Below are 26,142 nucleotides of genomic sequence, written 5' to 3'. Positions count from 1 at the left end.
GTTGCTGAGAAAAAAACTTTGCATTGTGTTAGTTGATTAACAGGTCCCAGTTTTTAGGATGGCTGAATCATAAATTCAGACTTCAGATTCTTCAGGAACTTCATTATTTAATGAAAGATTCCAGAAAAATAGTTGTATCAGATGGTTGCAGCCCAAACAATACATTTTATTTCTGCATTTGTTGCTTCTCATTAATGCTAATTTGCATGTGTTCTCAAATTTCTTAGATCAGTGAAGAACTTCTGGAAGAACAATGTTGACCAAATGGTAATTTTTTTCTCATTACGAAACGAAGTAGTCAAGGCTTTCAGTTCTCCCCCAGTTGCAGTTCACTTGACAGTAACTAAAGAGCCAAGCTACAAGTGACGCCTGACACAGGTTGGACTCTTGTCAGCTTCCCTCCAGTTTTGATGGGAAATGTAGGCATCCTGGTTTTACAGTTTGGCTCTCCATTACAGCTGCAAGACCAGGATGCCTATATTTCCCATCAAAACTTGAGGGAAACTGACAAGTGTCCAACCTGTGTCAGGCGTCACTTGTAGCTTGGCTCTAATTTTCAAAGGGCTGCTCTGTCCTGATGCACTGGCAAGTTGCACAACAATGCATAGCCTTTGGCAGCTCATATCAACCCTGGAAATTTGACTTTGTCTCATCTTTCATTGCTGATTAGCAGGAAGTGTAAAGAAGGGTTAAAATATTTTGTACTAATCCCACATGGAGCATCTTGGGACAACTCAGCACTAACATTACTTGGAAAATTATATAGACCCAGGATTGCAATTGCTGTACCAATCATGCTGTCCTATAGTAAAGATTTCACAGGTTTGTTGTACATCCAAACACCATTGATGGTGCCATGGTTTAGTTTTAAATACTGCACAAAAGCTTCAGGACAGCTATAGATTAGTCTCTTGGATGATTCTCAGATGGGGGGGGGATAGGTAGGAACACAATTTGCATATACTGTTTGGAATATCCCACTCTCTTTTTAGTATGTAAGCTGTTATCAGGCAAGTGTGCTGTTGGATCTATTCTGTCACAGGCAATAGCATGAAAACACCATTATAAATTAGATCCTTTGGGCCAGTGACTTCTCCATGAAAAGTGGAAAAATACAATGGTTTTGCATACAATTTTGAGCACTTTTTGAAACTTTGGCAACTTCCTTTGTGGTGTTCATGATGGGCCTGATTTTGAGACCTTTGAAAATTTGAACACATCCTCTGGAAGCATTTTTCCTAATCTAATTTTTCAAAGTTTTTAATTTTGGGGTTATTTTTGGTGGGGTTTGGGCCCAAAAAGGGGACTTCTGGCTGAGCAAGGTATGTGTAAGAATGGGGGAAAGAATCTTGGCTACGTAGAGAGAAAGCAGGGAGATGAGCCCTGTGCTCGGAGACTCACGGCTTTATTCTGTTTTGTAGAAACAGCTTTCAGGTTTTTACTAGCACTATGATGACTAGAAACTTGCTGAATTTCTGAATTTCTGTGCCTGATCAGCAACGAGTAGCTTCTAAATGTCAGACAGAAGCAGATTTCTGTCTTCAAGTTTATGCTGGTAACATCCTATGTGTCTCTGTTCTTCCCCAGGTGTATCGAGATGAATTCATTGCTGAGTGGCGGAAGCTGAAGCTGGATGTTGTGCTTTGTCCTGCTTTGGGCCCAGCCTTTAATCTGGGATATGCTGGCAAGCTATTTGGTACCATCTGATTATTCTGTTCTGTGGCAATGTAGAGTGTTGCCGTGTGCAGCCTGGCTTGCTTACTTACTGTAGTCAGTTTTGTGCTGTCACGTCTGTGGGAACTCTTGGGATTAAATGCCTTGTTCTTAGGTTGCTGCAATCTGTGGGTTAAATAGCAACCTTCTGGTTCCTCCCAGTGTCTTCAAACATTTATTATAAAGGAATTCTCCATATCTGCTTGCAAGAAGACTGATACTCTCTCTCACACACATACACAATTCACTCATATATAGCACCCTAAAAGTGTTTGAATGTATTAATCTATTTGGTTCCCCAACTCCCAAGGGGTGTGTGAGTGTGTGTGTGTGTGTGTGAGAGAGAGAGAGAGAGAGAGAGAGAGAGAGGGAGAGAGAGAGAGAGAGAGAGAGAGAGAGAAGTGGTGATGATGAAGGCAGGGTTAGTGAGCAAACCTCAAGAACAGAACAGGTCCCATTATGGCTACAGCTGTACCTACATTGTGTTATGGCTTTCTAACCCAAGAGGGCATGGCTACATTATCCACAGCACAGCATGATGTGAATGTGTTATATATCATGCACAAAGCTATAACTAGGCTACAGTTTTGCCTCCTGGGTCAGAGGGGTGCAATTTGGGCCCCAAAGGCCATACCCAGGTATGGAATGAGTATGGAAGATCATAAATCCCAATTCACCATAACACTTACAGAGTGACCTTGGGCTGGTCATTCTCTCTCAATCTAATCTACCTCACAGGGTTGTTGTGAAGGTAGAATGGGGGAGGGAGAATCATGCACACTGCTCTGAGTTTTTTTCCCCAGTGTTATTATTCCCATATTTTTGATCAGAATGGGGAAAGCTGGGGCATAGTAGCTTGCCTAAAGCCATCAAATGAGTTCATTGCTCAGCTGAGGTTTGAACTGGGGTGGGAGGGGAGAAGGAAATGTAGTAAAAATAGTTCAAGAAAAATATGCTCTTCATTAACTGCTTATGCCTTGAAGAGGGGGTGGGAAAATGTATCATTATTTTTCATGTTATCCAATGTATTGCATTATTTATATGAATGGAGCAATAGACTCTCATGGCTGCATCTGCCCCTTCCCTTCAACTTTTGAAATTGCAAGAAATATATGGATGGTTTCTGAAAGAAAACACACTTCTGACCCCTTCTTGCCTCTGCTGCTGTGTCCTCTTTGCTCCTTTATTGCCTGCGCTTTCCAAGCCTTGTCCTCTTTGTGCCCCTGCCAGTCTGCCTCTTCCTGCTGCTGATGTTAGGAGTTCTAGCTTGTCCATGTTTACATTTAGCTTAGGTTTCTGGAGCCTGAAGCGCTTGCTGGCCATATCAGGCTGATGCTTCCAACATTTTTTTTAAGCAGCTCAGGGATCAAAACCTCCCATGGGCCACATGGGGACTGAGCCACAGCCTCTCTCCACACACATGATTTCTGGTGGGCTCTCAGTTTGAATTCTGTCTTGGCTGCAAAGGTTTGCTATTCCTAATACTGAGAATGCAGAAATCGACAAAGGATATAGAAAAGGCATATCCTTTCTGCTCACGTAAAGAGCTTAGGTGGATCTTATTCGGTGAATTGTTCTGAGAATTACCAAATAGAAAGATACATTTTGTACATGTTTGTGTACATGTGTTGTATCTTATGTCATTTGCATATGGGCATCATAAAATAAAAGCTTATAATTGCTAGGGAAGAAATATCTTGACTTTATATGTTATATCTGATTTCTTCCAGTTGCTACTACCTACACACATTTATACAACGTCTTGAATTTTCCTGCTGGAGTCGTCCCAGTCACTACAGTTTCGGAAGCAGATGAGGAAGATCTGAGGCATTATAAAGGGCATTATGGAGACCCTTGGGATAAAAGAATGAAAGAGGTCAGCCAACAGCAGTGAAGGCAATTGCTGTATCTGAAGACCAGATTATTGGGACTTGTCCAAGGATGAACCACAGTGAGAGGGGAGAGGCAGGACAGTTCTGTTCCCTGAATGGACTCTGCAAGCAGAACTCTGCTCATAGTACGCTGGATTCAATCCATGATGGTCCTTTTAATCATCATTTTTATTATACAACACAGCCACTGGGGCTGCAGTTTAAATGGAAAACTGGCACTGGGTAGAGGGACTATTTAACCTTTTTTGATGCCTTTCAGCTGCCTTTGACCTCACTGGCAAACACTGATAGGAACTACTAATAAGTTACCCCCACCCTTACTTCCTACTGCCTACATAGAACCATAGGCTGAACATATGTATACAGAGTAGGTTGGGGGTTTACAGGAAAAGATGTATGCAAGTGAGACGAGATAAATCCTTCCTTGCTTGTTTTAACTTGGTGCACTCTGTTGTTTGTAGCACTTTCCTCACAGTCCAGATCTTGATACCAGAAGTGAGTTGTGGAATAAAATCTTTGAAACAATGGAATGCAGTGAAGCGAAGAGAGTGTAGGAAGGGTGAGGGCTGAGCTCTCCTCACTGACATACTAAGGCCCCTATCATCTATTTTATATGTGAGTGGGGCACATGAATAAAGTGCTGTTTTCTATCTGAATGAGACAGAGGTGTCAATAAATATATATCCCTTCCACATTATGACTATGGTATTTGAACAAAATAACGTACAGTTATTAGATGCCATTAGCCTTCTTTTGTCACAAATAAATTCCATGTCAAATTGTGGACAGTTTTGTGCCATGCATTTTGCCCTCCTCCAAGTATTAAATCATGATTGCTTTTTCAGCTATGGGATCTGTCAGCTCTCACATAGTTGGCTGGAAATGTAATCTGAACATTTTCTGTTACCCAGTTGAAGAGAGTTAGCATACTTCCCCAATGGGCCTTGAAGAGAAAGTCTCAACTAATTCACTTCAAAAGATGACATACAGTCCAGAAGCCTCTTTAATGCATATTTTAACAGTCTTTTCACACTCAGATCTCCTTGGAAATATCATACTATTTGTACTTCTACAGGCTGTGCAAGATGCTGTGGGGCTCCCTGTAGCAGTCCAGTGTGTGGCCTTGCCATGGCAGGAAGAACTGTGTCTTCGTTTCATGAAGGAAGTAGAGACCCTCTCCCGTGAGAAGAGGGCAAGGAGGAAAATCTGAACCTGTTGGATAAGATCCTGCAAGGAATTCAACATATCACCTAATAAACTTTTTTTTGTTGGCTTCTGTTGTTTTAGTATCACTGATTTTGCTCAGTTATAATTTCACTGTAAATAAAGAGCCAGTGTGGTGTAGTGGTCAGAGTGTCAGACTTGGATCTGGGACACCCAGACTTGAATCCCCACTCATGGAAGCTTGCTGGGTGGCTGATCCTGGACCACCTACACACATTCAGCCTAAAACCTCACATGGTTTTTGTTTCTTTGACTCTTCAGATTGGAGTTTCTCATTCGCACTGAGAAAAACCTGAAAAAAATGTTGAGAGGCTTTTTAAGATTAATATCATATTTAAAATTTGAATTTTGATGGGAGGAAGTGACCTCATTGAAAAGGATGGAATTGAGGAACGAAACTTTGACCTTGATGTACCATCTTATGATGTGACATCATCTCACTGCTAACCTCCCTTCCTGAGACAGTATCCCAAAATCTCCAGGATTTTCTCAAGCAGCTAGCTGCATTTTGAATATATTTTGGCCAGGATCATATCACACTATGGACTTGTTACCACTGCATTTAGACTTTATGAGTGCAATGCTATGGAGAATGCCATTTCTGCCCCACCCCTTTGCATAACTACATTGTTGTGCTATTATCCATACAGGAAATTTCTGTTTTGTTTCTCAACCCCCACCCCCAAATCATTTCCACAGTACTTCTGTCTACAAAATGATGTATTGGTTGAGAGTGCGGGACTCTAATCTGGAGAACCAGGTTTGATTCCCCACTCCTCCACTTGAAGCCAACTGGGTGACCTTGGGTCAGTCACAGCTCTCCGGAGCGCTCTCAGCCCCACCCACCTCACAGGGTGATTGTTGTTGTGGAGATAATAATGACATACTTTGTAAACCACTCTGAGTGGGTGTTAAGTCATCCTGAAGGGCGGTATATAAAGAGAATGTTGTAGTTGCTATTATTGTGTTTAAGGAACTCTGTTGTGAGAAGAAGGATTAGGATTTGTCCAAGATGCTACCCCACAAGGTTTCTGACTGAATTTGAACCTGAATGTGTCCATTTCAGCTCTCTACCCTCAGCCCTGGCTTGGCATTGAAGAACCCAAGGAGCCATAATCTTCTATGGCCTAAAAACTCTGACTTTCTTGTTTGCTTCTTAATGCCACAACTTTCTTTCCTCAGTTTTTTAAGTAACGTGCAAGCACCCCCAATTTCACATTAAAACCATGTGATTTCTTCAACAAGAATATATTCAGAATTCAAACATGGTTTGTTTGGGTCATGGAAATTGGATGCCCCCCCCCCATTCTTTATAAAGAGGATTATGGGACCTAAAGTTGACATTAATACGCAGAGTAACCCATTTACATATCCCTCAGAGTTCAGAAAAACAGGTTAGTTTATTCAGAACTCCCACCAAGTTCTATGTAATTTACTCTTCTTAAGTGTATGAAACATAACAGCCCTAATATCTATGCATAGAGCATGTGTGACATCAGATTTCAAAAAATACCTTTTCTCTATCAGAACTTTGCAATTACCTGGCTGGAGACATTTCCTCTTCTGTCAGAACTCATTTGGAACACATATATTTCAGCCAATAATTGAAATAAATGTTCAGTCAAAAATTCTGTTCTATATTGCAAGTATTAAAACCCACTTTGAAAAAGTCAGTCTGGTAGAATTGCCACCGCCCTCCCTCGCCTCTGCTATGCTTCTGTGTCTTTAAGGCAGAAATTCAACATATGATTATTTTCCTTCTTCTTGGTGAGGAAAAACTATTACAGCTGATTTTCTACCTCTCACTCAACTCTGTAGGCTAGAATGTGACACCATGTATTTGAATCAATCCAAGCCTGCAAAAATCCCCATAGCTCTTCTTCCCACCCCTCCCAATTTCCTTGAGTCAGCTCTTTGAAAATGCTTCTAGGATGAAAAGAAGCCACACCCCCTTATCATGCTTCCCCAGCCCCCTCATCCAACAAGTAGACTGGGTTGCCCCACCCACTATTGTTTCAGATAACTTGTGACTCAAGGTGTAAGATTCAGAAGAGACAGAAGCAAAGGTAAGAATGTCTTTCTGCAGGGGGAGAGAAGAACTGAAGAGTATCAGAGAGGCAAAGCGAGATGAAAAGATGGATCAGGGTAGGCGTCAGCAGAGCATGAGGTGGGGCAGGGCTTTTGTCAGTCCTCCCTCCCATTTATTTGGTAGCACTCCAGCATGCTCCCAGTTTCAGCACCACCCAGTGCTACTGGGGAAAGGGCTGCAGGTGGAAGTGAGCGCACAGTCAAGGGAAGAACATGTGTGGGTAGAAGAGTGGTGGGTAGAAGAGTGGAGGGGACTGGAAATTCTGCCCAGGGCCTCCTAAAACCTAGAACCAACCCTGGGATGGATAATGAGATTGTGGCTTTGGGCAAGAGTTGGAAAGTGATGTTGGGTCAATGCAATATCTGTCAAATGCAGAGGAAGGTGGTTGTTTATCTATGCCATAGTTCTATTTTGACCTCTCAATGTGAGTATATCAAGCTAGAGTGCTTGGGTCTTTCCATAGTCATTCACTGTGTCCATATGTATCTCAGCCTCTTGCATTGGCATGCATATATATTTTAAAAAGATGAAATAGTAGGTGATATGAAATGCCTCTGCTGTCAGTCAAACTAGATCTTACTGACCTTGGCTAGCCAGTGGTCTGACTCTGCATAGGCTGCATCCTGAGTATGGGAAGAGAGCAGCCCTTGAAGCCAGAGCTATGTCTTTTTGCTGTGTAAATTGAAAACAGAGAAGTGGTGCCTAATGTTATCTTGTGGAACATTGTGGCAAAATGGAAGCCCTAAATCAATAGAAAGTCTTTGGGAAGGGGGAAAAGATGGTAGTGATAAAGGTGAAGCTAGAGAGGTGAGTTACTGAGAATCAGTAGCTTCAGTAACTGAAGAAAGGTTTACCACGAGTTACTGAGAATCAGTAACTTCTGGTAAACCTTTCTTCAGCAGTGATCTGAGGAAAACATTAACAGGATTATTTGCCTCTATTGCCCATCTGCATGCTAGGTAGATACAAATCCTTCCTTGCACTGTTATTTTTTCTCTTCACTTTAGCCACTCCCATTCCATCCCTTCATTATTCAGAAGGGAACAGGCGATACGTCCCACCTTTTTTCAGTTCTTTCCCCAATCCATTTTATGTGTAGTGTGAGCTTTTTTCAGTTTTGTACAGTTCAAGTGTCATTGGGTAACTTGGAATTAGACTACTCTTAGTTCAGATGAATAGCAGACTGAAGCATGCTATCAATATGTTTGATGTCTTGGTGTGCTTATCTTCCCTGTTTTGTTCATGTCTTAACTTGGGACAATAAACTTTTTAAAACTGCAAACATAAAGGACTGGTTTGTGAGGGAGCAGCAGAGACAGAAGAATCTGGGAAGAATCCCAGGACTAACTGTAGGGGGGTTGGGTGGGGGAGATGACATCTACTGCAAAGTCTGTTTTGAAACCTTGCTGGGAGAATTTAAAATACAGCTTTTCTATCTTTCCCTGGCCATTTAAACTATAGGGAGGTAGGTGATCTCCCCACTGCCCTGTGGAAAACTCCTCGGAATCTTTTTTGTTTTAAAATTTTTAAATCTCAGCTTACTAAAACTCACAATGAATAACAGCATAGTAATTAAACAGCTGACTAAGGAATAACACTTCAAAATATCAGATTTTGAGAATGAAGGGGTAGTTTGCATCATCAGAAAATTATCTTATATGAAGACAGTACAGGTTAAGTAAGCATATAAGGAGTATCTGTATGTGTGAAATAGTAAAGAGTCCAGTAGCACCTTTAAGACTAACCAACCTTATTGTAGCATAAGTTTTCGAGAGCCACAGCTCTCTCTGTCAGATGCATGATGTATGAGTGAATGAATCCTGTCTGCACATATTTGTGTGTGAGCAAGAGGAAGGGCAAGGTGAGAAGGCAGCATTTATGCCCTTCTGCTAAATTTGACTAGGGCTAATCTTGCAATTGCATTTACATACTTTCAGTAATCAGTAGCAGAAAGTCAATATTGCCTAGTGGTTCAGGTAGGATGACAGTGTAAGAGTGTGTTTACACTTTTACAATTTGCCCCTTTCAGTTACATCCAGAGTGCAGAGCTGTTCTTGGTACTCATGTTGAATAGAACACAGCGGCTGCCAGAGTGGAACCAGTAAACTCAGGTTTGCTTCACTTCAGCTAAGAAATTTTTGAAAAAGGGTTTTAAACTTTGGCCCTTTTCACACTGCTTACCGGGACTCGCAACAACGCTGAACATCGTGCTACAAACACGGAAAATCACATTTTCTCGTGCGAGATTTGCATGACATCGCACAAATCTTGCGTGAAAAAATGCGATTTTCCACGTTTGTAGCGTGATGTTCCGTGTCGTTGCGAATCCCGGTAAGCAGTGTGAAAAGGGCCATGTGACATGACAACTTCCATTTACAGAATAACAGTTTATTTTTAAGAACAGAAATACTTCTGTCTTTTAAAAAAATCTATGGTGGTTGGTGCCCCTTAGTGGTAATGCTCAACACTCAACCCAACTCTGCCCACCCAATGTTCCCTTGGTTTAAGATAAATGTCAAGGTCACGGTTGCCCTCTGATACTTAAGAGCTTAAGGAAATAAAATCCTTTCTTTTGTTACCATGACTTGAAGGGATCTGATGATTGTTTCTGGCATGCCTGGACCCCCAAAGGTGGATAGGCATTAGCAGCTCCAAGATGAGGAAAATACGGGAAATGGCACGAGCATGTGAGAAAAGGAAGACCCAATATCTGCTTAAGCAACTGCTAACTGTATCAAGAGGCTCATATAAAAAGAAGGGAAGTTGTCAATTTCTTTAATGACCTAGTTATACTCCAACCTTTCAGGCTTTCCTTTAGTTCTTGACCAAGAGGCACCAGAACACCCAAAAGAGGGTCAATGGCTTGTGGAGGGTTGTGGGTTTGGAGAGCATGCATGGTGAACTACTACTGGAAAAAATGGGCAGGTCTCATCTCCTAGTGAAGTTTTACAAAATAATTAAGGAATAGTTGATAATTTGGGGGATTATAAAACCTGGCTACTAGAGATCCAGGACTGAGGGTGACAGATAGAGAAGCAAAGCAATTGCTATAGGACAACCTGACATTCTGGTTACAGCGCTCTGGTTAGAGTGTAGAGGATGAAATGTCCAAATGAAAAGTAACTTCTACCTGTGTATAGATTTTTAAGGTGGGTGAACTCTTCTTTGCTAAATGTGCTTAGCTTAGTTAGCTGGTGAATCTGCCTCAAGTGCTGTTGTGCTTTCCTTTTCAAACTGATAACATGAATATTTCAGTTTCTTCACAAGGCTCTTAATGGGGCTTTGTAACAGACCATAAGCAAGGATGGTATTTAAGGGACTCACTTAAGGACATTCCTCTATTTAACTATGGTAAAGGCTTCTAAACTTTAGCATAACTATATTTAATCCACTTTACACCTTCATGATGCTAACAATTAGAGGTGGGCACGATTAAAAAAAAATTACCGATCAAGCTGATCATGGATCGGTGCCAGCAACGATCCTGAATTAACGATACACACCGATCATCTCCCAGTTCCGATCCGTGGATCGTGGATCGTGGAGGCCAAAGCGGAGGGGCACTGCTATTCCCAGCAATGTGGGAAGGTGGATGGTGGCGGTGGCCGCCGGGCCTGGCAGGCATGGGGAGGCAGCGATGAGCTGCCTCCCCTCAGGAGGCGGGGGGTTTGGCCGCTCGACGGCAGCACCCCCCATGTGCCCGCCTGCCAGACCAAAAAGGAGCGTGCTGGCAAGAAATGAATGGTGGGTGATGATGGCGGCCGCCAGGCCCAGCGGGCACGGGGAGACGGTGACGAGCTGCCTCCCCTCAGGGGGCGGGGGGTCTGGCTGCTTGTCTGTGTTTGGCCATCAGAGCTGCCTCTCAGGGTTTGCAGGGATGAGATTGGAGTCCCCATGGCTACAGAACACCCCCTTCCCCCTCCCTCCCCTGGGTGTCTTCTCCCAACTGGTGACTGCTTTGCTGCTCCGTGGTTGGAAGGAAGCCCTGCTAATCAAGGAAAGCTGGGCTTCCATTCGGGTTTCCAGGGCAACAGAAGGAGGGCAAACACAGCTCAGGCATTCCCCTGACTCCATTGCCAGGGGAATAGATTGCTGGCGCCTGTGTGTCTGGATTCCTGATCCAAGCCCGATCGCCCCGATCTAGCCTCGATCAAGCCCCCCCCCCCCCCCGAAAGCTGGATCGGTTGCCGTGGACGGCACCGATCTGCCGGGTCCAGATCGCGCAATCGCCATTATCGTGGGTATTTTTCGATCGTAATGCCAATCTTGCCCATCTCTACTAACAATCCACAGACATGAAAGCTACACAGAGATACTTGGATTTATCAATAGGGTAATGAGTAAAACTGTGGGGTTTTTTTACAACCTGTGGGAGGGGTAGTGCTACCTACTAAGGAAAGTTGGCAACAGCCCTGAAACATGTGCAGTTTGATTGGCTAGTTCCTCCCACTCCTCTGGGCTTCAGGCCAGAGCACTAAGGCCATGGTCTGAATCTGTATTCTCTAGCAAACTATACTGTAACACAGTAGTGTGTTTCCTCGCTGCAGTAGCCTCTTCTTACTGTGAACTCTAACTTCCAAAATAAGCCTTGAGCTATCCAGAAATGGACAAGACTTCAGAATAAGGTTTAGACCATGAATTTGGTACATACAGACTATCTTCATGTGATTACACTAGTTGGCCTTCACTCTTCTTTTTCACTATCTTTCAGGATCCCAAGGCATTCTGTTCCAAAATGCAGCAAGAGGCTTTCATTGTGATCCATGAATGGTTGAAGCAGCTGTGGCCTGAGGCTGAAATTGATCTTCTTCATATTGTGTTAGCCCTGATCTGTGGCTCAGCTGCAGCTTTCTTGGCACTCAAATGGGTGAGCCAGAAAACTATCAAAAAACAAATACAGGAGGCACGGAAAAAGAGGGATCTTGGCTTGGAAAAAATGGAAAAAGCTGTTCAGAAGTTTAAAAAGCAGGTATACACTCCTCAAGTGTGTTTGTTTATGTGTGTGGTTGTAACAGATTTGTGAGTTATTTTAGCTGTTTGTATGGGCTGGTCTATATTAAATTTCAGGGAATAAAACGATTTCTGAGTATGCTCCAGTTTTGATTTTTGATATTTCCCTGAAGTTCTGTAAATTTCAATTTCCTTAGAAAGAGTACTTTCAAAACTGGGATTTTGAAGGGCTGAGAAGTGGTGTGAAATCCTTGGCCAGCTCACCTAAACACAGCTGCAGTTTTGCTCAGTCCTTGGCAGAGACTTTCATGAGTTGATGCATGCTTACAATTCTATGGATCTGTCTAAAATGAGACAAGAAATGTCTCCCTGGGCATACAGTGCTGGAACACCAACTTGAAGTAGTTTATTTTGCATACTACCTTTATACAGGTAAAACAGTAATAATAATTTGCTAGCTCATATTCATTGGACCTTAATTGATGGCTTCCATGAATTTCTCCATCTTACAAGCTTTATACTTGTATGTAAGAGGCACAAACAGAAATACCTGCTAACTCTTACCTTCTTTGCTTTTTAACCTTTGTTTCCCCCCACTGGTTATGGAAACTTCAGGGTCTCTATTGATCCTTATTGTTTCCCTTACTCCTAACCAACCTGTATAAAGCTTCCAAGTTGCTGTTCTTACCACTCAGAATCCAAGCCGTCTGTAAACAGAATGGTAGTTTGGGGCCAAGACTAGTAGAATATTTTGTAAATGCAAGATGCCATCTAAGCGCAACAAAATTATTATGCCACATGCTGTCCTTACAGAATCCGAGTGTACAAGCTGCTCATATCCTTTCTTTACCTCTGGTTAAGTTGACTGAGAAGCTGAGGGAAGAGTCCCTATCTCCAGAAACTGTCCTTTATGCCTACATGGAGAAGGTGAGAAGAATGAAATCTAATTAGTTGTTTATCCCGGAGTCCCCAACTGTTTTGAGCCTGTGGGCACATTTGGACTTCTGATAAAGGTTGGTGGGCACAACCACAAAATGGATGCTGCTGCAAGAGGTGGAGCCTACCACAAAATGTCAGGTACTGAGGTTATGCATAACTCTAATAGTAACTGTCCAATGTTTCATACAGAAGTTCTGTTTAACAGAATGCCTTTTAAGATAAACATAACGGTTTTAAAATATTTTCTTCAATATGCACAGTTTGCCTACAGTCACACAATGAAGATCCTTGTGCAGTGATGGTAGCTGCTATCAAAGCATCATTTTTAAAGATCTGCACAGCCAATCAGTACCCCGCTGGAAAAAAAGCTTCATTTGACACCAGCTATCTTCTAAAATTCTTGGTAGGCACCAGGAAAGGTTCCAACAGGCATATAGTGCCCACGGGCTCCACGTTGGGCCCCCCCCTGGTCTGTCTAGAAGGTAGATTAGACATTTATAAAAATGTTATATTCTTCCATATAAGCATATTAGGAAAATTTGCACAGGTTTGTTGTCCATAATTTAGTGCAATTTATTTCCAGATCAAGGTATATTTGACTGGGATCAAGATTTCCTCTTGGGTTTAGAGCATAGGCTTGCAAGATCCTTCTCTCCCCTAACTTATGATATTAGTTTATTACAGTCCATGGCCAGAGAAAAACGATAGAAAACAGAGAAACAAGCAAATTATACCATACAAGATAAAATAGATCTTCTGGACTCTAATACATAACATCAAAAACAACCCTATCTGGCATATTAAAAACAACCCCCCAAAACCAATCAGCTAAAAATATAATGGTATGATACTTAACCAGATGGCCAGTATATGCCAAGTGCCTTCTAGCATTTAAATCAGGGCTGACAGCAGATGCAGATAAAAATTTACACAAACCCAGACAAAATATGATTAAGAAAGTCTAGGATACAGTGTTAAATATAACAATTGGCTCCTCATCAGCATTGCCTGGCGAGATCTGAAGGGAACAGAGTTTAATCGCTTGGGAGCAAAACTTGGCTACTTGCTAAGTAATCTTTGAACTTTCATCAGACAGCAGTGTTATGCAAAAAACTTTGTGCCTTTGTGGTATCTCTTTCTCTTAGCCAAACCACAATGAAAAAAACACTCCTGGAGTCCTGTTGAATTGAAGTAAAATAGATTGTTTAATTTAAACAATGGAGGAGCAATTTTACACAGGAGTAGGTGGTCTCCTTGTGTCCAAAGCTCATCAAAGCTACAATAGAAGTGCAAGGCAATTAATACCCTCAGGTTAATTATAACAATATTACAATATTCTAATATTTGTTATCTTATTGGCTCGTAGTCTTTGACACAGGTGTCTAGGGTTAGTTTGATTGAAAGACACAAATCTAGGTCAGCTACCTACTTGGGGGAATTCCAAAATTTGCAGTTCCTTATCGTGTCCTTGTGCCTGTTCCCCTAGGAAGGATACCTTCTGCCTCCTCTTTGCCCACCTCCCTTTTGCCAATGTTACCTTCGCCGGCGCCATGAAGTCTCATCTTGGCAGCCTTGGGGCCTTCAGATAACTGAGGTCTGTGGGCAGGAAGGAATGTTCCCCCACTTCTGCACTCTCTCCCCTTTTTGCAGCCTTGAGAGAGAGAATGCTGAAAGTGGCTGACCCAGCTTGCTACATTAATCAGTTTTTACAAAAGGCTCTCTTGTATTGATTCCTATTGGAATCCTATAGGATAATATAACGTATGTGTAATATTTCTACAGGTGCATCTCTACAAGCAGTATATTGTTTAGTCCTCAGTTCTTACAGAATTTCAGCATACAATCTTCTTTGGTCTTCTTGTTTCAAGTGTCATATTCTTACAGGTTGCATTACAAATACTACAATGGCTCTTGAGCATAAAAAAAGTGCAAGGCATGTAATACTGAAAGGCAGCGAATACTGAAAGGCACAGAAGTGGTATATAAAATCCCTTTCTTCAAATCCATATTCCTCAGCAGCATATTTATACTGGCTGAATCAGAGATGTCTGTAGATCGTTCAAGTAGTGGAAGAATATGCACAGCCTGAATCTCAATATACAAGGGCAATGGAAAAACACATGTGCCGTAGTCTCTATCTCGTCACTATTGCATGGGCAGAATCTCTCTTCTAATATCTGCCCTCGATGGTTGAAGATGGCAAAGTGAAAAATCTTGCGAGAGGAAAGGCTCTTCTTTGGTTATCTCCCCTAATATTTACTCACTGTTCCCCATTAGAGAAAGATCTCTCACAGTTCAGTTCCAGCACAGTTCAAAAGAGCTTTTTATCTAGTCAATGTGGGAGGGACAAGAGCAAGTTTAAATATTTATCAGGTCCTGGAAGAAAAAGGTTTTCTATATTATACTGCATATTAATTCACCCTCAGTTGTATGCAAGTAGGATTAATGTATGACCCAACAATCTTGAGTTCTGTGCAGAAAGTAATATAGAGTTGACATAAAAATCAGTGGAAATGTAGGAAAATTGTGGCTCAACAGAGGAATCGTCGTTGCCATTGAAAATGTCCTTGTGGCTTCAGTAGCAATGAATGCCAAATAGAGAATCCTCACTATGTGGATACAGCCTGGGACAATGCATAATAATGCACATATTTTGGAGGCTTAAAAAAATCTCCTTCATATATCTCACTTTAAAAATTAACCAGTTCACCTCTGTCATAATTTTGTTACTGCCTTTCTGCCTTGATGTATGTTATCTTTTATGGGTAGTCTATTATGTCATGAATTCAATTTGTCCTGCCAGTCTGGTCTTGAGCTGCTCTACAGGAAAAAAGATGCAAAATGCTGTAACAAAAGGCTGCCTATGGGCTCCAGTGTACAGTGGGGGAATACTTAAAGCACCTGCTTACTGTGCACCATGGTCCTTATCTGAATGGGTCCCTGTGCACCTGGCAACTGTCTGCACCAGGAAACTTGTAACACATATCTGGTCCTTCTGGCAGACCCAGATGCAGCCTGAGGACTTTGTATCATGTAGGAAAAAGGTGAAACCTATGTTGAGACAATAGGTTTATGGAATTGGTTGGAACTGTGTAGGCTGATCTTTTGTTGACTGTTTTTCTGGACTTATTTTGTTGGATTTTTTTGCTTACTCTTTTTATTTATTGAGCCATTCAGTGGTTAAGAAAGGATATAAATATTTTATAGAAAATAAATCCTACTTTTATTGCTAATTAATCACTCACCTTTTTTTGCTTGCCTTTCTTTGGAAAGGCTTTAACAGTAAACCAAGAGGTAAACTGTGTGCGGCATTTTATTCCGGAATGCGAGCAGCACCTTCAGGAACTAAAAAGGCAGACTGAAAAGGGCTTACTATATGGTATACCTGTCAGCATCAAGGACCACATTGGCTACAAGGTGATTCTGTTTCTATGGATGACAGTGATTGTCTGGAGTCAGAGTGCAGAGATAACCCTAGTAGAGCTACTAAGTGCCAATACAACAACCATGCACGTAATACAGTCTTTTCATTGGACTATTATCTTAGACAACAAATTTGGAGCATGCATGGGACGGTTATGATTAGAATTTGCATAGGAGGGCATAAACGTATTAACATGCATTTGTGGTATGGAAATATGAAGTTGCATTAATTAATTAAGAAGGGGCACTCGTTATTTTATTAACTCTTAATTTCATTAACTCTCAGAGCAGCTTTTAAGCACGGCCAGTTCAGCTCTTTTTTGTCTCCCCCGTCCATGCTTCTGCCAGCTCCAAGGTGGCCCATGTTCCCTCCCCTCTTGTACCACCCTAGCTACCAGTAGCTGTGGGGAGTCTTTGTAGTCTGTTGGAGCTTAGTGGTAGCAGTAGTACTGGGAGGGAGGGTTTCCTTCCATGCAACTCTAACTCTACAGCCTCCTTCTGACAGCCAGCCAAGCTGCTGCCATGGGGCTTCATTCTGCCTACTGAGGGACGAGGGGACTCCCCTTGAGCCACCGTCACGGGGCTTTGTTCTGCCCACTGTCAGAGGGACGTCCCCTTGTCCCTCTGACAGTGGGCAGAGCCAGCACCGCAGGGAGGCACCAGACTGTCTGGCTTGACGAACGGTTGACAAATGCACGAACAAGGCTTTGCAACAATGTTTGTTCAGAATGGGGCCTCACGAATGGCTTGTTCATGAACAGCTGAACCCAATATTCGTGGCTTTTTTTCATTTGTATTGCTGTTCGTGCCCATGTCTAGTGATAACAGACGCTACCTCCTCCAGGTAGTGCCTCCTGCCAATTTAGTGCCCAAATGACTACTTGCATAGTGAACTGGCTCTATGTTAGGTCCTCTTGGTAGAAAACTCTTTTTAAGAAGAGCAAGAGATAATATTGGATGAGAAAGACAGTGTTGGTTTGCAATGTTGTTTTTGCTTTTTACTTTTTCTGAATGATTGTCTACCAGTTCAATATCCAGCACCTAACAAGTGTCTTGTTTTTTAGGGCCACTTATTAACATGTGGCTTTGTTGCTTCACTTGATATTCTAGAAGAAGAGGACAGTGTGTTAGTCAAGGTGTTGAAGAGACAGGGAGCAAATCCATTTGTAATAACCAATGTTCCCCAATCCTTAATGACGTAAGTAGTGTTAGTCTTATGCACTGTGGCTTTTCCTTTATCTAATCAGTTTTGCATTGTTTTTTCACTGACTACAGAATGTCATATCAGAAACTTACTTTTTCATCTTCATTGATGGATATGAGGTTACTGATATTGAGAGAGGCTAAGTAGATACCAGGGTATGCATGGATTCCAACCCCATATTATTTCTTAATCAGATCATTTCCTGTTACTGTAATCTGTACAGTTATATGAGATAGCTGTCTATTTTTGTCCTGGCCTTCCTTCAGGGGAATCTGGATAGTATACATGGTGCTCCCCCCACCACTGCAACATCCCTGTGAGACAAGTCACCCATTGAGCTTATGGCTGCATAAGGATTTAAAATAGGTCTTCCCAGGTTGAGGCCAATGCTCTGCTATGCAATACTTATTTTATTTATGTTGTTTATAGTCCTCCTTTCTCACTGAGACTCCAGGAGGATTACACAGTGTAAGTCAATATGATTAACAGCTGGGACATTTAATAAATAATACTGCCTCTATATTGTGTCAATTGTTGGTGCATGTGTGGGAGCTGCATTGGAACTGCCTCCTTTATTCTTGCTCTGCCTTTCTTTATTGCTAACAGAAGGGATTGTCTGCCTTTTATCTTCATTATGCTTAGGGTATTCCATAGTTTTTATTTTTTATTGGGAGGTGCTCACAAGGAAAACATTTGAGTATCTTTAGGGTTCCCATGTAATACCTGAAGGAACACTCCTGCTCTTTAACAGCCCCATAGCAGTGACAGGAATATCATCAGTAAGAATAGGCTTTTTCTGCTTTTACTGTTTATATCTTGGAAGCATCTGTAGCACAGCACAGCAGCCCCAACTGAATTGAATATACTGCCATCAAGCCTCCATTTTGGCTTGTTCCTCTCTTTTTCTTCTCTGTCTTGAGGCCGTGAGGCTAGCTTCTGTCTACTAGTTACAAGGGACCTTGTAACTAACAAGGAAATACAAATGTTATTGTGTATTCTTATACTCTGGTATCTCTTTAGTTGGAGAATTCTATACATGTACATGACCCATACACATGGAGGAGGTATAATGGTACCCACCTTATGTTGCTTCATGTGTGCACAGCACCTATCAATTATCAGGACTACTGTTTTTCTAATGTTGCTGATCATGTGGACGGCATCTGTGAACATACAGTTTCAAAATGCTGTGTCCACATGACGTGAACATTCCTTCTCCCATTCCTTCTCCACATGCGTTAGCCTTGTGAAGGATACAATGGGTTTGTGAGATCTGTTGTGGACAAAATGTTCTAACAGCCAATTTTTATGCATCTTTACTCAGAAGAGAGTCTTAGGACTTTTCTGCACATTCAACTTATTCCTGATTTTCTTATCAGTCAATCCGCAAGCCCTGGAATTGGTTTGGGTACAGTTCTTCCACATGTCTGCCCTCCCTTTGCATTTTTACAGTTGTGGTTTATTTCATTCTGCATGTGCCTTAAATAACCAGGATGTTCATGTGAGGATGCTGTTGTCATTGGTGACACAGCACCCCTTTTATTTTTTGTGCATGCTTATATTGCTATAGAAATAAAAGGGCTGAATTTTTAAAAGATTTTTAAAAAAATATTAAAAGATCCAAAATGAACACATGGGAAATCTTTGCATGGAGATGTCTAGAATGGGGGCAGCTTTGCCACCCATACCTAAGTGACCCTGCTCCTGTGGCGCAAACCATCCCAGCCTGACCCAGAGCCAGGAGACAAAGGCTCTGGCACCAGCAAGACAAACCATCCTCTGTTGGGACAGAGCCCAGAGCAGCAGTGGCTATGTGCTTTTCAAGCAGCAGTGCTTCTTTGGTGCCAGAAGTGGCCACCCCCCACCCCTCCCCTTGGTCACCGGGGCTTTTGCAATTTTTTAAAAGAAATTGTGATTTTCATATTACTATGTCAATGGTGGTTTTTTTAAAAAGATAGAAAAAAACAGGAAGCAGTCGGGGGAGTAAGATGGGGGAAGAGTGATTCAAAAGTGGGTTCAATGTGAGTGTGAGTGGGCAGGACACCCCCCCCCAATTATGAACAAGTTAAAACTCAACTCAGAATCAGCTTCCAAAAAAGGTTAGGGTAAAGTGGTATAAAAAAACTAGAAAAAAACCTAGGGAAAGACCAACAAACTTGAAGCAAAAACTGAAGGCAAAAAAATGTGTGTGGAAATAGAGGATAAATCAAAGCAGTATAACAACAACAACAACAACAACATTCGATTTATATACCGCCCTTCAGGATGACTTAACACCTACTCAGAGCAGTTTACAAAGTATGTCATTATTATCCCCAAGACAAAACACCCTGTGAGGTGGGTGAGGCTGAGAGAGCTCCAGAGAACTGTGACTAGCCCAAGATCACCCAGCTGGCTTCAAGTGGAGGAGTGAGGAATCAAACCTGGTTCTCCATATTAGAGTCCCACACTCTTAACTGCTACACCAAACTGGTATGGGGCCAGAACCAACGGAAAAACCCCTTGTGGAAAACCCCTTACTGTTCTGTGAGTTTTAATTTCTAATTAAGTGTGCTTAGGATTGCATCTTGTTTGCTTTTTGTTGCATATAGCCTGGAGAAATAAACTACTGTGTTTTTGTCATCTTCTAGCTATGGCTGTAGCAACTCAATTTTTGGCCAGACAGTGAACCCTTTCAACCACAGGAAAGGTCCCGGTGGCTCCTCTGGAGGGGAAGGTGCTCTGATTGCAGGAGGAGGGTCCATCCTAGGTTTTGGGACTGATGTGGGTGGAAGTGTCCGCTTGCCATCCAGCTTCTGTGGTCTTTGTGGTCTGAAGCCAACAGGAGACAGGTTGAGGTATGTACTGAGATTCTCATCTACTAGGTATCTGATGATGTATGCTCCGACTCATGAATGGAAATGCCACAATAAACGAGTTAGTCTTTAAAGTGTCACAAAACTGTTCTTTTCGCTGCAGCAGACTAACATGGCTACCTTTTCAAAGTTATGTGAATGACTGCCATTCTTTGATAAGTATAGAAAATCTGTCACAGTTTCAAGGTAAACATCTGTGACTTCATTGGGGGAGGAAATGAAATATCGTTCCCAGTAACTTTAAAATCCTGGCAATGAAGATCTCTAATTGCCAATTGATTCTTTTCAAGGGCCTTTCTAACTTTTGTGCGTGGACTATATTGTACGTGACCCAAATAGTGTTTGTCCAGTGAATGCATTTTCCATCAAAGGGAAGTTAGATTTTCAAGCATTCAGATAGCATACCTGATCTAAGACGAGAGTAATTAGGATCTTCTTTGAAGACTGGAGCAGGGTCACTAGGTATGAGCTCATCATTTTACTAGTACTGTGGATGCATTTCTTAATGCAGTGACAAAACCTTGGTTGCCTCCTCAGAGTAACTATATAAAAGGACCCATTAAAAAAATAGGATGGGTTACTCTTCTGTCCCATATAGTAGGCATGTTTTGTTTACTTCCAAAGGCTTGAGATCAAATCTTTTCCACAATTGCCTTCACATTTGAGTGGCAGTATCCTTAAATAATCTGCTTGTGAGTGCATCATCCTTATTTGATCAGATTTGTGTTCTTACACTTTTCTTTTCTACAGCACTTTAGGAATAAAAGGTCCTGTCGATGGAATACTATCGGGTAAATGCTTCTCTCTCTCTTTTTTTCTTTTGTCATGTAGGAAAGGAGAAAGAGATCAGTTTTGATAGGTCGTAGTAAGTGCTGGTATCAGTTGAGGCAGAATGGTTATTGGATGAATGGTTGTTAGAAATGCAAATTTTTAGGAAGGACATTACGATTTTTCATGAAAAATACATTTAGGACAAGATCTGAGGTAATGTTTAAATAGCACTTTCAGCAGGCTATCCACCCATGGCATGATTTGGTTCTGAAATTTGTATATACCAACAAGTCAAATGCTGAATCAGCTTTTCCTTCTCATTCCCATCTTGCTTTAAGTGGGTGGTTTTGTTTTTAAGCAAATGATGTATCCTGCTCCTTAAAGAAATGCAAGCATTTAAGAAACAACTACAAAACAATGGGGGAGACAATCCTTTCCCCTGAGAGAATATATGTTAGGGAATAATTTCTTTCAGTACTAATAATATGAGAGGGCTTATTGCTGGCCAGAGCCAGTGGGTTGACTATGTGTATTCAAGTCCATCTTCTCCTTTCAATTAAAGTTACATTATCATTGGGACCAATGGCGAGGGATGTGGACAGCCTGGTTCTGTGCATGAAGGCTCTCTTATGCGATTACATGTTCCAGCTGGACCCCTTCGTGCCCCCTATGCGGTTCAATGAAGAGGTACATCAAAGATTAGGGTGCAATTTGTACTGTGTTGGAATAGTGTGTTGTACTTTATGGTATCCCCAAGGATCCGGTAGTTGCAGATTTTGATTATGAATCTGACAGTCCTCATAAGAGCCCCTGCCTCCATTGGAGACTTTTAGTCTGAAATTCTAGAGCCAGATTTGACAGAGATCACTGATGGTTGTTGTGGGTTTTCCGGGCTGTATTGCCGTGGTCTTGGCATTGTAGTTCCTGACGTTTCGCCAGCAGCTGTGGCTGGCATCTTCAGAGGTGTAGCACCAAAAGACAGAGATCTCTCAGTGTCACAGTGTGGAAAAGATGTAGGTCATTTATATCTACTCAGGAGGGGTGGGGTTGAGCTGAGTCATCCTGTAAGAGTTTCCCAGGGTGTGGAATGCTAATGGCGGGAGGCTTCACTGTATCCTGAGGAGGTTCTTTTGCATATGGATTGGGGCTTGAAGTGCTAATCTTCTCTGCAGGGCTATTGTCGGGGATAGAATGTTTTGTTAGCCTGGTGTTTTTCAGAACTGGAAACCATGCTCTGTTCATTCTTAAGGTTTCTTCTTTCCTGTTGAAGTTTTGCTTATGCTTGTGAATTTCAATGGCTTCCCTGTGCAGTCTGACAAAGTAGTTGGAAGTGTTGTCCAGTATTTTGGTGTCCTGGAATAAGATACTGTGCCCTGTTTGAGTTAGGCTATGTTCAGCCACTGCTGATTTTTCAGGTTGTCCAAGTCTGCAGTGTCTTTCATGTTCTTTTATTCCTGTCTGGATGCTACGCTTTGTGGTTCCGATGTAAACTTGTCCACAGCTGCAGGGTATACGGTATACTCCTGCAGAGGTGAGGGGGTCTCTACTGTCTTTTGCTGATTGTAGCATCTGTTGTATTTTTCGGGTGGGTCTGAATACTGCTTGAAGGTTATGCTTTTTCATAAGCTTTCCCATCTGATCAGTAATTCCTTTGATATAAGGCAAAAACACTTTTCCTGTAGGAGACTGTTTTTCCTTGGTTGTTTGATTCATCCTAGCTGCTGGCAAAACGTCAGGAACTACAATGCCAAGACCACGGCAATACAGCCCGGAAAACCCACAACAACCATCGATCTCCGGCCGTGAAAGCCTTCGACAATACAGAGATCACTGATCTTGCATCTCTCTAACTCATTTACAGCTGCTTGGATCCCTTGTTCAGTTGTGTGTTTGTGTGTGCACTTGTCGGTTTAAATTATTGAAACTGTGTATGTAAATACTTTCTCCCATCCTCACATAGCCCCATTCTGAATCAGGTCCCCATGCTGCTGTAATTAAGCTTAAAGAATGCTGAGACTATTATAATTTAGCATCTCTTCTGTTTTGATCATTAAGAACTTTCTGAGGAGAAGTTCTGGGGACTACTTTCTTCTTTCTGTATGGTGATTAATTTTCCCCATTCTACATCACCTTGATATATAATTCTTCTTCTCCTTTTGCTTCAAAACATCCCCTTTGTGAATATACAGTTCCACAATGTAACATTATTCTTTTCTTCTCAAGGCATTCTAGAACCAGTAATGCAACAGGAATAGCAAGCACAAGCAGTTGTTTACAACATGAGTAATTTAAACATGACATCTGAGGTCATTGATTGTAGCTGGGTTTCCTTGCATGATCGGCAAGGAAATATTGCAAAAGTTTCAGAGTTCTCATTATCTTATGCTTTAAGAATGTTTTAATTCAAACCCCATCACTGACAATAAAATAGGTTGTACTACCAGCATATTTTGATTCCTGCAGAGATGAAGGATTAGAGAGAACCAAAGAGTGAGGTACTAATACAGAATTATATAGAGATTAGTTAGAAGTAGTTGTGAAGATAAATATGGGACTGTTAGCCCCATGGCAGCCCTTAGTTCCCTTTTTTTTTTGCCCATCATGTATAATAATGCAAACATGTGACCTGGTGTCATCATCTCATGCCATATCATTGGCTGTTGGAAGTGACGGTGGTGGCAGCAGGAGCAAAATACAGTAACAGTTGCATTAGTACATGTTACAAGGGTCCTGGAAAAGGGATTACTGTATTGAGTGGCCATTCCATTTTTTTCATCATGTCTAGCCTTGCCTACAGTGTGCAGGCAAACAAAAAATTAATTCCCATGGTTTACTTTGACAAGTCCTCAAACATTGATTTGTACTGTCTGAAAGTTTTTCTCCTCTTGGGCCCTTTTTGCACTTACAGTTTAAACTGCCATTTATGAGCATTCGCCCTGATCACAGTGGCTTCAGCATTGTATCCGTTCATTTCACACTGTCTGCTGCAGTTTCAATTTGGTGTCTGTGCTTCATTTCAGACTCACTTTGAAGCCTCGGTACAGTTTTGGGCTTTTGGGGCTTTGCAATTCACATCACACTTTTTAAAAAAACTTTGAGCATGAATAGCAATGTTGCAATGTTGGAACCCATCCCCACTTCTTTTGCTGACTGGGCTGTCCCCTGCCCACTGGAGAGGCAATTGGTGGCAGAGTTCTGGGGAAAAACATGTACCACTCTCGTTTATTTTTTTTAAAAGCCAAGCCAGGAAAGGGTTAAAATGCTACTACTTCATCCCCTCCCAGCAAGCTGCAGCTTTGTTTCCAAAGGGTTGTGCAAAATGCTTGGGTTTTTTTTCTCTTTGGCAAAGCCCAAAACATGCCTGGGAGGGAAGGAAAAGCAGCCATTTAATCCTTTCCTGGCTTTTAAAGCCTGGAGGAATGTGCAGTAACATTACACTGTTACAACATTACAACCCATTATTGCCTTGGGAAAAAAAAGTGTGTGTGCACTTATCCCAAGGAAGGAAGGGGAAAGTAGCCATGTAACCCTTTTCTGGCTTTTAAAACCAGCAGGGAATTAGCAGCAATTTTAGGAACCATTCCTGGCTTTGAGAAAAAAAATACGACAGTGCATGCATACCTGGGAGGAAGGAAACCAACGGAGAAGCAGCCTTATGACCCTTACCTCGCTTTACTAAAAAAAAATGGTGGACAATGAGTTCAGAGAGCTGAGGACGGTGGAAGTGGTTAATTCTGCACAGACCAATCAGCTCTCAGGGATAAGGAGAGGAGGAGAAGAGAAGCAGAAGGGGAGTATAAGGTTCACACTGACATTAATTGGACCAGATGCGACTTGGCAGCGGCTTCAAAATAACATTGCAGTATGTCCAGGGGGGAAAATTGGGGATGCTGCAGTCAAACATTGGTTCTGCATCCCATGACTACCTTGCAAGTGTTAAAGTCCTGCAAGCATGGGAAGCAGAAAAGGTGCTGAAATGCTTTAAAGTCCCAGTGCGAAAAGTACCTCTCTTTTGTTTTCTAGGTATACTCTAGCACTGCTCCACTCCGGATTGGGTATTATGATACTGATGGTTATTTCTTGCTCCCTCCCTGCATGAGGCGTGCTGTGCATGAAACTAGGAAGCTTCTCCAAGGAGCTGGTCATACGGTATATACTTTTGGTGTTCCTACTTCTTCCATTCCTCTGCATAGAACAAGTAAGAAAGCTGTTTGCAAGATGACTTACTCTATTAATAGAGTATGTTAATATTAATACAGTTGAGTATCTAGGTGATCTAGATTATCAGGTGAACAGCCAAACCATGCCTTCTGCATTTCTGTATCTAATAGTAAATTGGTGGGACCCTATTTGGATGAGGAATGCTGTGCTGTTATGCACAATAAACTTGAATCTGAAGTGTCTGAAGAAGGGAGCTCTGACTTCCAAAAGCTTACACTCTGAAAATCTTGTTGGTCTCTAAGATGCCACTGGACTAAAATCCTGCTACTCTTTGAGTAGTGCCTTGGGGAACTTTAATCTAGCAGACACTAGGAAAATGTTTGTAAATATGGCTTTTGGTCAGTTCATTATATGTCATGGCACTATAGCTTACTGAATATTACTTTGTTTGCAGCTAATTCCCTTCACTCCACCATCAGTGGCGTATGCCATGGATGAACTTTTTATCAAAGGCCTTTTTGCTGATGGAGGCTCAACTCTATTGACCATGTTGTAAGTAAAAAGGAGCCTTAAGGTATAACAAGAATCTCATCCAACAATGCTGAATAGACTTTAAAGCAAACTTTAAATTAATATACTTTAAATTCATTCAAATTGTTTGTGTATAACCAATATTGCTTTTCTGATAAACCAGGAAACTGGTCTACAGGAAATGAGAGATGTGATCATCAGATACAACTGGCATAGTCTCTATTCTCCATCAAGTTTATCTGATCTAGAACACAGATTAGTTTAATCAAATCTGTTGATATATCTCTCCACTGGTTAGTCCTTCAAGCCAGCAAGAAACAATAGTGCAAACTTTCTGATTTATAAGTTCCAACTTAAGATGGTGGCTGGGATTGTTTTTCAAAACAACAT

At 41.8% G+C, this 26,142-nt stretch overlaps 2 protein-coding genes and 1 long non-coding RNA gene across 3 annotated transcripts in view; 2 read left to right on the top strand and 1 right to left on the bottom strand.

Annotated features, from left to right (window-relative positions):
- LOC129330055 (vitamin D3 hydroxylase-associated protein-like) overlaps positions 1 to 4,877 on the top strand; it is a 41,951-nt gene extending 37,074 nt beyond the window's left edge. Inside the window, exons 12-15 of the mRNA XM_054979914.1 lie at positions 228 to 267; positions 1,588 to 1,696; positions 3,444 to 3,589; positions 4,681 to 4,877. Coding sequence (XP_054835889.1) covers positions 228 to 267; positions 1,588 to 1,696; positions 3,444 to 3,589; positions 4,681 to 4,815 — 430 coding nt within the window. The 3' untranslated portion in view covers positions 4,816 to 4,877. The remainder of the gene's footprint in view (positions 1 to 227; positions 268 to 1,587; positions 1,697 to 3,443; positions 3,590 to 4,680) is intronic.
- An 88-nt stretch (positions 4,878 to 4,965) lies between these two features.
- Positions 4,966 to 13,807, bottom strand: LOC129330056 (uncharacterized). The gene is made up of 3 exons (XR_008597048.1): positions 13,664 to 13,807; positions 12,719 to 12,782; positions 4,966 to 5,121 (listed from the first exon to the last, which is right to left on the bottom strand). It is a non-coding gene; the product is annotated as an uncharacterized LOC129330056 (long non-coding RNA).
- The window catches only part of LOC129330054 (vitamin D3 hydroxylase-associated protein-like), a 32,647-nt gene continuing 17,840 nt past the window's right edge, over positions 11,336 to 26,142 (top strand). The window contains exons 1-10 of the mRNA XM_054979912.1: positions 11,336 to 11,543; positions 11,630 to 11,887; positions 12,682 to 12,795; positions 16,081 to 16,224; positions 17,295 to 17,428; positions 20,065 to 20,271; positions 21,040 to 21,080; positions 21,623 to 21,747; positions 25,084 to 25,209; positions 25,676 to 25,773. Coding sequence (XP_054835887.1) covers positions 11,654 to 11,887; positions 12,682 to 12,795; positions 16,081 to 16,224; positions 17,295 to 17,428; positions 20,065 to 20,271; positions 21,040 to 21,080; positions 21,623 to 21,747; positions 25,084 to 25,209; positions 25,676 to 25,773 — 1,223 coding nt within the window. The 5' untranslated portion in view covers positions 11,336 to 11,543; positions 11,630 to 11,653. The remainder of the gene's footprint in view (positions 11,544 to 11,629; positions 11,888 to 12,681; positions 12,796 to 16,080; positions 16,225 to 17,294; positions 17,429 to 20,064; positions 20,272 to 21,039; positions 21,081 to 21,622; positions 21,748 to 25,083; positions 25,210 to 25,675; positions 25,774 to 26,142) is intronic.

The sequence above is a fragment of the Eublepharis macularius genome, chromosome 5, assembly GCF_028583425.1.
Source record: "Eublepharis macularius isolate TG4126 chromosome 5, MPM_Emac_v1.0, whole genome shotgun sequence".
Classification (NCBI taxonomy): Eukaryota; Metazoa; Chordata; class Lepidosauria; order Squamata; family Eublepharidae; genus Eublepharis; species Eublepharis macularius.
The sequence above is the reverse complement of the archived record's forward strand: the minus strand, read 5'-3'. Positions and strand labels throughout refer to the sequence as shown.